Consider the following 12026-nt stretch of genomic DNA (forward strand, 5'->3'; position numbering starts at 1 on the left):
GACTTACCCTCGCATGTGTATGTGTGTGTGTGTGTCTATATAAAATATATATAATAATTTAGACCAAGTTACTATAGCTAGACCACTTAGAAAATGCAGCTATAATGGAAATCTTAACTCATTTCATTCTCCCACACTCGTTGCGTGTTCCCCTCTATGCATTCCCCAGAGTCGATCACCAATCAGAATCTGTGTCTTAACCCAAGTTGGCGGTACTAGGCCGCTATTATCGTGACTCTCATTGGATTACGTTGTTTATTTCCACTTCAACCGTACACTTCTGGTCAAAATATTTGTCGTCCACACATGCTCACATTATTTCCTCCATTTTTCAGGGAATATTCATCCATGAGTTTATGATCAAACACTGTTTCTCACGAAAAGGCATGCCAATACTCTGGTTATTACTTAAACACACACCACTATTACTAGTATTAATTTCTTTATTTTATACTTCACTTCATTTTGTTGCAACTGTACTCCCTACGAACTCATCGTTTGCCATGAACAAGAATTGTGGGAGGGGAGATTAGCACATGCACATTACAACTGCATTTACAATAATATATATAATATACTTTTATTTTTAATTTTTGCTTGAAGATAACAGAGATATCGCATGACTCAAAATAAAAATAACTGAATTAGAAATGTTCTTGTTTACATCAAAATCACTGAACATACTATGTTTATAGGCCAATATACAAAAAATATAAATTTAAGCATTAAGAAATAATATCTGTATAGTTATATTCATCACCATTTTTTTTTAATAGCTAACGAGTGAAAAATAAAATGTTCACTCTGATGAAAACGATGAATATTACTGGATACATTGAAGAGACATGTTTGCCTAAGTCAAGAAGAGTCTAGAGCAATGGTCAGCATTTTATACCTTCAGTCATTCTACAGTGATTGCAGCAAACCTACCTACCTCATTCACCTCCTATGTTAAACATCAACCAGAGAAAACAGAGAAGTCACGTTCTATTTCTATGAAATGTATTACATTTGTCAACTGCTGGTGTACAGGAAATATTGTGTGTATTCTTCTTATGTTATAGAACGGAGCTTGAAAAGGCATTCTTTTGAATGTCTAGTTAGCAGCAACAGAGAAGAGTTTCCTCATACAATACAGAGACATTTAACACTTTTTTTCGTTATTATAACCGACTGCATTTGAAGTATTTCTAAATTAAAATTATGTATAATTTTACAGATTTCACAACATATTATGATGGATAATTTTACCCCAGAAATAATGATTGTGTGTGGACACTGTAGATTGGTCTCGATTCAGAGTGTCTCATGCACTATGCGTGCGACTTGGCAGGTCTGTTTTTATTTTTCCAATTTTTGCTACAAACTATACCATTTTTATTTCCTCACGGCATGTTAGTGTGCTGTGGCACACCAGTTGAAATGACGGGGTTAGGCGGAGGGAAAAGTTTGAAATATTATTGGTACTGTAATTGGAGCAATTGTTATTGTAATTTACACTGCTTTCATTGATGCTATGTCACTTTTAGTTTATATCAACTGAATGGCTTAACATAAATTTGAACTGTGTATTATATGAACCAACCATATTATAGAAATTAATAAAAATAACACAATCATGTGCTTAAGTAAAAAAAAAAGATGTTCCACATAGTGTTGGAATATTTCAACCTTTTTTTTCCAAAACTTCAAGAAGTAATTATAGCTGAAAAAATTTCGACAAAATTAATGACTGACTGAAAAATAATAAAGTATTCGATTTTCTTAATAATAACTGTATTACAAAATGAGTTATTCTCTGACACTTCCATTCAGTTTCGCAACAATTACATTATGTCTTCCTTCCAAACCCAATCGAAAACGATTTTGAGCTGAAAAAATTCCAAGTTCTGCTTCTACTGGATGAGGTAGTAAAATTGTTGGCTCTATATGGAAGATTTAAAGATCTCTTTGTTCATGCATACAAATGAATCGAGGCAATATTCTACAGCCAAGCTATTCTCAACTCTCGGTAACAGGTATCACCACAATAACAATTAATTGTGGTGACTTCTGGTGAAAAAAGTTGGAAGAAATCGATTCAAAATCTTGCTATTCAGTAATCTTCTACGTGAAACAAGATATGCTAATATATAAATTGAAAACGAGTAAAAATAAAAATTGTAATAATAGTCGACAGAAGGCAATGACTTCATTGTGAAGACGTGTTCATTATTGAAAACCAATCGACAAATATTTATTTTAATTATATTTATCATGTGTGTAACTTTCACCATTCTAGCATTCTTGTAACTAACCATTACCTGTCATAATTAGGGGGTGGATTCATATGCACTAAAAAATATCAAAATATACATGAAACATAATGCACTTAAAAACCAGGATACATGCACTGTTCTAAATTACAGTTCACTTCACACACTATCGAATTTTCTCTGACTTGTCACCACAATATAATGATATATTCTGATTTGCCATGTTGGCAAGTAGAAAACAGAAAATTGCATTAATGGCCCTATATTAATGTTGATAGGCAGGGAAATTCAAGTTTAGTGAGTACAAAGAAGTCTATCAACACTTCCTGCAATTTCCACGCCTATCATATTGCAAAGTTCTCGTGACAACTGTCAAAATCTTATGTACGTGCGAAGTGACGATAAAGCAGCTTCTTGTTTTGATTCTCTGTTCTTTTAATCTCAACTTTCATCCATCATAACGTCTCTATATTATATAGTGCACAGAGGCAGAAGTGCATTTCATTACAGAGTGCTTTGCTGATTGCAGCAGAATTATCTGCAATAATTCGCCAACAACAATTCACTGCCTGCATGTTGTCAGATTGGAATAATAAATATAACTACTGTAAAGTGTTTCAATGTCTACATTTCTTCTGTATTCCATTTTTGTTATTTTTCGTATTCTTAATCTTGGTTTAAGCACCAGATAGATAAAAAAAAAAAAAAAAAAATATGCATTTATATGCGCTAAAAGCTGAAATGTGCATTAATCCCTTAAATATGCATATAAATGCACTATAAAATTTTGACCTTTGTTTACAAATATCTTTAAATGCATTTATGTAATAGTAGCATATGAAATGCAACTAAGGAATAAAACATGCAAATATGCTAAAATCCACCTCCTATTCATAACACTGAAGTAGAAAATGAAAGTGAAATTTACATAACATTCATTAATATTATTAGAGCTGACCTGAGTCTGTAATCCAGTGGATCCGATGTGTGAGTGGCAGGATTCAGTAACTGATCAAGTGGATGTGAACGACTACTATACAGCTTCAGAAGGTGGAAGCACAGATCTCGCACTGGTTGTCCACTACTTGTCTCTGGTTCCACACCATCTTCTATATATGGTGGATCAGGGCTTTTGGCATATATATCCCGTGAATCAGATGGTTCAAATGCGTTTTCATATTGTAGAAGGGCATCAGTAACAGATGCTACTGGTGAGCACATATACCTAAACATTCAAATTTCAATTCAATACATTCCAAAAATTTCTACTTCTGAGCAATAATTATAAAATAGATCTACTATATGACTGAAATAAAAAAAAAATCCATATTGAAATTTTTGGACAAACCGTAGAGCTGAAACATTTTGTGCAGAACTCGTGTTTTTTTTTAAGAAAGAACATGAGAAGCTTTGAGCATACACATTGTATACCTTACATCTCGCATATAATATTGTTAAAAGACCTCAGTCCAGCTGAAACAAATGCTATGCAATGAAAAAATATGGAGTAAGAACTGAGAGTACCGAGTGTGTACTGACTGAGCATGCTTAAAGAAATGCACCGCCTCTGGTCTGGTTTGTGTCACCTAAGAAATAATCAGTTAACCAATCCCCATTTTCTTGATTAAATTAGCACAAAGTTTTGTAATCTCTCTGTGCTTCTTATACAACTTTTGAGGCCTTTGAATATCCATGAACTCAACCATTTTGGTAAAACAGCTTCACTCCACAAGCTTGAGTTACCTATTGAGATAGGTACCTAAGATTTTTTGAAACAAATGCTTCAGAGCAAGAAGCAAAACTCCGTTTTATTAATAAGAAATGCAAGGAAACTCTTACGCTGTTGACTCCTTGCTCAAAGGTGGAGGAAACTCTTGACGAGCAAGCTCATTTTCCTCAACTTTATTCATTGGAAAAGGAGGAAGCTCACAAAATTTGAAGCAAACTCATCTTCCACATCTTTATTAATACCACCCAGTGTCTCCACTTTCTCAAAGTCTCTACTACAGCATAAACCTCTTTTTCAACTGATGAATGAAGATGTTTTGATATAGAAAGTAATCTCGAAAAGAAGGTGATAGGTCTATTATTTTGAGACAGAGTCAGAGCCAGCCTTAGAAGTTGCAAGGCCCAATTCGAAAAATTATTTGGGGGTCCCATGTTCACAGACAAGTTCTGCAAAATCTATACTGGTACGAGTAAATATAAATTATTATGCACAAAGCTCTATTATACAATGGAAATGGATCATAATATGAATTTAGAAAGTACATGTGATTTAATGTAAAGTGTACAAGTAAACAAACAAAATAATATGTCCATCATCTTCAGATGATCTAAATATTACAAAATCGCCTGTTTTATTGACTTTGCAATAATTTAGTGAAAACATTACATGTACTTTTAATCAAGATGGAAGAACACATTTTTAGGAAATAATTTATATTTTTTCTTAATATCAATTCTAAATATCACTTATTACGGTTATAAATAAGAAAGCATATTAGTATTATTGCCTTTCTTATGAAAAAGTTATTTTTCCTGCTTTTTTTCTTTGTGGATTTCGGATTTTGTCTGATTTCATATTCAATGAGCTTTTTACCAAACTACTTAAATGTTCTTGCTACATTGATGATCTGAAATAAGTTTTTATCAGTTTAAGCTTGGAAAAACTCATTTTCCCTGATGCCACAGTCACTGGGACTGTCAGGAAATCCAAAGGAGCAATAAATATAATACATTTGGAAATGCAGTAGATCTATTGTAGCAAGCAAGAAACTGAAGAATTTTCATGGGGTTTTTAATTCTGCTGGCAGAATTGACTTCAGTGCTTCCATTTCTTCAAAAAGCATGTAACCATCTACATCAGCCACTTTATGGTATTCACTTGTTCTTCTCCCCATTCTACTTTTGCACCTTTGCACTCGCCAACTACCAGTCTCCACACAAAGTGAGCTGATTCTCACAAAATACAAGAATACACACATATAGGCCTACCTGTAATGTTGTTTGTTTTGTCTATAATGTCCCTTTTCTTGTTCCTTATTCACACTTTCCACGAAACTCACACCCACGAAATAATTTTGTTTTAACTTCAAAGAAAAAGCTGGAAGTTACAACAGCTGACAGCCATTATACATTATGGGTATAGTTTGTGCCATGTTTGAAGAGTTTTCGTCTATATTCAACACCTCTTGATATTAACAACAGAATGAGCTTAAGTTAGCGCAACCCATCACAACCTCCGATTTCATCTTCAAGGAGTGCAAGAAAGGCATACAATTAATTGACTGTGAATAGGGATAAAAAGTTGTAAAATGTTATTGTATTGAAGCACATGAAAACGTATTCATGTAGAATAAATTTTCACCGAAACGCAATTGACTTAAAGTTTAAATAATTTAAATAAAAATGATAAAATTTTAGATTTTATTTTATTTTATTCTGACTTAATATTTATTGTTGATTGTACCTTTTAATAGCTTACAAGAGTTCGAGAAGTGGTGTTATTACTTTATTTGTAAGAATTGTAGGATAGGGTAAGTTTTGAGAGGGTGACTGAGTGATGAAATTTGTCCAGCCAGCAGTACAGTGCCTCGCAGTGTAGCAGTTTGTTTTGCTCTACTGCCATTGTGTCTTTGCATTATAAAATAGAAGAAAAAGTAACTGAACTGATTAGGAAGAAATCTGTTACGAGGATTTTATGAACTCCAGAAGATCTCAACAGCTCAAGGAGAGCACAAGCAAAGAACCAGCTGAGAATGTAATTTCCAGTAAGGTAACAAAAAAAATTAGCAGATATTTGGAAAAGATATTTATTTGGTTTCACCTCGCCGAATATCTGTAATGATCAGTAGTTACTACAGAAGTAAGAAATGTTTTAAAATTTGGTGGTAGGAGGGAAAGTGAAAGGGCAAGTAAGATTCTTGAATTTAAAGTGAATGATGAGAAAATATTTGATATTGTGGCTTGTAAGTGTCCAGATTTCACTTTGTGCCATTGTGATAGGAACAACAAAGTTTCTCAAATGGAAAGATTTAACAGACCAAAGAATACATCAGAAAATTGAATTGTCTTATTGCAACACCAAGAAGAGCGAAAAAGTAAGAAGTAATTTTCGGCTGAAGATTTCAATCAGCCTTCTATCAGTGTAAACACCATGTCTGCCAACTCTTCAAATTCTTCGGAGAGAAAAAGAATCCCGATTTTCATTGAAGTATCCTTTACAGCTGCCAAGAAGACAACCGAAGGACAGATATACCTTTCAAATGAGAAAATCCCTCCCAGCATTAGAAAAAGTGAAGGATAAAGCCAATGTCACATCAAGAAAAGTTGCATCCATTGCTACTGAAGTGCTAGAGGATTTCAATATAATGAGTCAAAATAAAACGTCTAATATAATCAGGGTTGTGAAGTTCATGTTCTACAGCAGGGGTTGTCAGCAAGCAGGGGTTGTCAGCACAGAGCACACTGGGGCTAGTCTCTCTTACCCGCAGAAAACGCAGTGCACTATGGTGCACTCCGCAGCTGCTAGTGGGTATGCTCTCTATCTCTCCCTGCTGCACGAGTGCACACAGGACGGCACCGCATACACTTTGCACATTTCAGTGAGTGCTGACGACCACTGTTCTACAGAGTAGTATTGCTACTTCGTCTATATTTAACCATGTCCTCGTTCCTAGATACTTAGCTATGTTGTGGGAAGCAATGCATATTATGCCCAATCACAGAAGTCTTTAAAGAGGGCAAAACAAATTTAAGCAAAGTGTCTCTTGATAACCTCTGTACTGGCAACTTGCACATGTAATACACTCGATACATGGTTCAATAGGTGGCTGCCTCATTTAGGTACTATTAGATAAAGACTGGAAGATTTAAACTTTGTTGTTGTAAACCATGCTTACTCAATCTTAATATATGCTGTAGCTACCAAAATATAGTTGATGTCATTTTATCAAATCCAGATGCGTATGAGGCAAGGTTAAATATATACGAAATAGCAATACTACTCTATAGTGCAAGAACTTCACAACCTGGTAATAACTGACAGGTCTAAGAAACTGCAGATAGAGGATGCTAAAAATCAAAAGTTCTAATAAGTAAAGAAATGTCATATGTAGCGAAGTCTCATTCCATACACTTCGACAGGAAGAAATACCTAACACTTACGATGTCTGGAAGTCACAGTGATATGAAAATGGAAGAGTATTATTCTAGAATTGAAAAACTGGGCAATAGTCATGCATCTTTAATCTGATCAGCAACAGTCAACAATATTGCCAGTGCCATCTCCAGTGATGACACTAATATGAATGTGGCATCTAAAGGAGAAGTAATTCAAGAACTGAAACCTTCTTAGGGAGGCTTTGCAGTGGTGCATAATGTATACCTATTGCATTTCTGTGTAATTACAAATGTTATTTGTTCGTGATTGAGCGAGTGGGAGGTATGGAGGGAAGATGGTGGGATGGATCTCATTGGTAGCCACCTCGCCGTGGAGATTTCTGAGTTAGTATAGCCTGTAACACAGAATCCATACCTTAATTTTTAACCGTTTCATGCTAGAATTATTTTTCAAAATTTATTTGTTGCTGAGTGAGTGGCAGAAGCAGTTCTAGCCAAGGGCTAGTTATTTTAAAATTCTTTAATTATTACTAAATAAATTGCTCATTTACTTGATATAAAGCAAACTAATGCATTTAATGAACTTAATTTCAGATTAATTTTAAAGTTTTTTTTTACTCTATAAATCGTTATCTTAATTCCAAAACCTTGAAACTCGTTCATATGTCGATTTTCACTTTTTTGCGCGTTTTGAAAGTGTAAGTGAAAAAGGGGGAGGGGTAAGGGGAGGAGGAGAGAGAGATAGGAGGGATATATATATATATATATATATATATATATGAGACCATCATGCAACAGTGGCGAAACAGATATTCGAAGACACTAAACCAATAAAGAGCATAAGGTCAAGCCTAAGTCGAGAAAAGCAATGGATGCTGGGAACCAAGAAATCTTCTGAAGACTTCACGACTTCGAGAAGAGATATCACAGAAGATGCAACAAGATTCTTACTTACTTACTGGTTTTTAAGGAAGCCGGAGGTTCATTGCCGCCCTCACATAAGCCCGGCATTGGTCCCTATCCTGAGCAAGACCAATAACAGTCTCTATCATCAGATCCCACCTCCCTCAAATCCATTTTAATATTATCTTCCCACCTATGTCTCGGCCTCCCCGAAGGTCTTTTTCCCTTCGGCCTCTCAACTAACACTCTATATTGTAATTGGGGCTTTGCCCTGTTATAGACATAAATAAATAAATAAATAAATATGCATTTCTGGATTCGTCCATACGTGCTACATGCCCTGCCCATCTCAAACGTCTGGATTTAATGTTCCTAATTATGTCAGGTGAAGAATACAATGCGTGCAGTTCTGTGTTGTGTAACTTTCTCCATTCTCCTGTAACTTCATCCCTCTTAGTTCCAAATATTTTCCTAAGCACCTTATTCTCAAACACCCTTAACCAGTGGCGGCGGCTGGGTATTCGCACGATCGCAAGTGCACACCCTAAGAAACTTAGTTTTAAAAATACGTTGTTTGAGTGTTCATTTATCTTTCAAATTTCGAGCATGTGAACCAAGAAACAATTTGAAACGAATTTAAATCTGCCGCCGTTTACTCTTGCCTCTGCCGCATCGCGCTGTTGTCAGGCGTCAAGAGACAACTCCTGATTTTGCTACAGAACGAGGGGAAGGTGCGGCGAGGAGTGAGAAGGGAGAATTGTGTTTCTTTATACGTGGAGAGGAGATCGCCAAGAGGTATGCGAATGCGCGTACGCAGCCGACTCGGCCCAATGGCTCTCTCGCGCTCTCTCGTCTCTCCCTTTTAAACATTCGGTATGGCCAAATCAACAACTTTCTTTCTTGGCGAACGTCGTAATATTTCATCTTTATAAAATGTCTGTAATCCTTATGTTGATGGTTTAAATAAAGTATGTTTGTAATTTAGCAACTCGATGTCATGTAGTAGATGATTAAATATAAACTTTTCATTTAAATACAGGACTGTTAAAAAAAAGTTCAGAAACTTTCTGCAGACAGAAGTTTGCGATACTGTAGATCGACTCCGGTTTCTCAATCGTTTCACAAGAGTCTAGGGAGCGTAAGCAATTCTGCTCCTCGCAATGCCGAATGAGGGCGGAAAGAGACGAATGCTATACCTGATATGCTGAATGACAGCGACAGCCGTAGTAGAGGAAGCCAATTTGCTTTCCTTAACATTTTCAGGTGTGCCGGTACCATGAACTAATCATTCGTGGAATTTCAAATTTTTATTGTGATTAAATTTTCTTTGACATGCAGAACACTCATAAGCATACGACTTCTGGTTTATCTTTAAAACATGAGGATGTGCTTTTGATACATGTCTTCTAAGATTTCTATTATAGTCAAAGCCTTTATTACACTCCGAATAATTGAACTGTTTAGGCATGTTTATTCTGTTATTAAAGCAGCAAAACGCACGATAATGCGAAACAGCTAACTCTTTATCATTCATGACTATTCCAAAATTAATTAAATCCAGCACTATTATTCCCTAAAAGACATTTATCTTACTATATTCAAGAAGAATTCAGTCTAAGCAACATAAGCACGAAACATGTTACGTAACATTCCATAACATTATAATACACAAACTTGTAGTCTGCATTCACATCTATCACACGAATGTTATTTTTATGATCAATGATACTCAGTCTGAACACCACAGAATTACAACAGGCTCGAAAACACGACAATAAGAATAACACATGACGCGAAACAGACCTGCCAAACTCAAAGGACTATGTCAATTGTCCAGCATAGCGAAAATCAGTTGTCCCTTTCCTTGGTCATTCGGTATTACGCGGGGGCTGGGGGGTAAGCGGGGACGATTTTCTGTGGTCCATAAATATTTTTGTTTTCTCTACATACGTATAGAGAACAGAGCTCTTTTAATACTGACATTTTAATTGAAGAGTCCACTGCAAGAATGATGGATGTCACTTTCTTGTCGAAAATGAACTAAGACTGTCAATGCATAGCTTAAGACATATAGAATGTACATACAGAGTTATATGACATTAACACTGATAGTCATTGTCCAGTAATGGTCGGAAAATCACAGTTAAGCTTTGAGCGCTAAGCATTTCAAACTTTCAATTGCTTCTCCTGCAAAATGTATTCCAAATGGCATCCATCATTCTTGCAGTGGACTCTTCAATTGTAATTAGATTTCTTTATATTTAATTATAATACATACAATGACCGAAAATTCAGTTAGGCCTACCTCAAGATATATTTTAACATAAAAACTATATCATTACATCAGTGAGCACGTGACCGCACGGCATTCCGAGCAGTATTGCCTTTTCCTCTCTTACGGCTGTCATTATTCAGCTTACAGCTGTCGGCTGTCATTCAGCTGTTGACTGTCCAACTTACGGCTGTCGCTGTCATTCAGCATAGCAGGTGTCTTTCCGCCCTCATTCGGCATTGCGAGGAGCAGAATTGCTTACGCACCCTAGACTCTTGTGATCGTTTCAATTTAAAACAGTTCGCACTTTGCAGCCAGGAGCCAGCTTCATGCTGTGATATAAGTTGAATCTTCAGTCTTGCTTTATTGTCACTGTGTTTAGATATTGCAAAAATGAACCGCGTTCGAGACCTGAAAGTAGTGAATTTCTTTAATCTCACGATTGAAGAAAAGCTTAGAATAAAGGAGAGAGGTAGGCCTGTTCCAGATATTAAACTAATTCAAACAACGAAGTGCAAAGGAAAAGAAGTTAAAAGAAAATTCAATTGTAATGTCTACTCGACTTATGAGTGGATATGTGGTTGTGACGAAACTAATTTTCTCTATTGCTTCCCGTGTTTACTTTTTGCGCGAGGCCAGGATGTAAGCGGTACTTGGACGAAAGTTGGTTTCGGAGATATTAGTCATTTAAAACAAAAAGCCACTAAGCATGAAAATTCTAGATGTCACGTGAATGCGGAATTGGACTTAAAAATGCTCGGTAGGAGTAACATTGGACAACAATTGGACACTGCGTTCAGAAGAAATATTGAGCAGAAAAATATGCAAATTAGTAGAAATAGGTATGTGCTGGCACAAATAATAAACTGTATAAAGTTTTGTGGTGCATTTGAGTTAGCTCTAAGTGGCCACGACGAAAGGGACAGTTCCGCAAATCCGGGAATTTTTCGCGGATTAATAAACTTTACAGCTGAGTTGGATTCCGCACTTAAAGAGCACATGAAAGAAGCAACTGTGTTTAAGGGCACTTCAAAAGACATACAAAATGACTTGTTACAGTGCATGTTGGAGGTGTACCATGAGAAGGTGAAGGAAGAAATAGGAAAAGCAGACTATGTATCAGTCATAGCAGATGAAACTACGGACGTATCATCCCTAACACAAATGGTGATAGTGTTGCGTTATCTTTTATCCAATGGGAAGCCTGTGGAACGATTTTGGTCTTTTGTGAACCCGAATAATTGTAATGCAGTGTCTCTGTCAGAGTGTGTTAAAGATGTTTTGTCGCAAGTAATCCATGACAAAAACAAGCTAATTTCGCAAAGCTATGACGGAGCTAGCGTTATGAGCGGCGGAAATGCTGGTGTTCACGTTTTAATCAGGCAGGACTATCCTTACGCGCATTACGTCCACTGCTATGCTCATAAACTGAATTTAATTATGGCGCAAGCTACGAGTCAAAATACTCAAGT

The 12026-nt window shown here is 36.0% G+C and overlaps 1 protein-coding gene across 4 annotated transcripts in view; it reads right to left on the minus strand.

Moving 5' to 3' along the window:
* Nup98-96 (nuclear pore complex protein Nup98-96) overlaps positions 1-12026 on the minus strand; it is a 431225-nt gene that overhangs the window by 93486 nt on the left and 325713 nt on the right. For all 4 annotated transcript variants that reach the window (XM_069823886.1, XM_069823885.1, XM_069823884.1 and 1 more), the window contains one exon: positions 3214-3480. In XM_069823886.1, the coding sequence (XP_069679987.1) occupies positions 3214-3480 (267 nt within the window). The remainder of the gene's footprint in view (positions 1-3213; positions 3481-12026) is intronic.

The sequence above is a fragment of the Periplaneta americana genome, chromosome 4 (assembly GCF_040183065.1).
Source record: "Periplaneta americana isolate PAMFEO1 chromosome 4, P.americana_PAMFEO1_priV1, whole genome shotgun sequence".
Lineage (NCBI taxonomy): Eukaryota > Metazoa > Arthropoda > Insecta > Blattodea > Blattidae > Periplaneta > Periplaneta americana.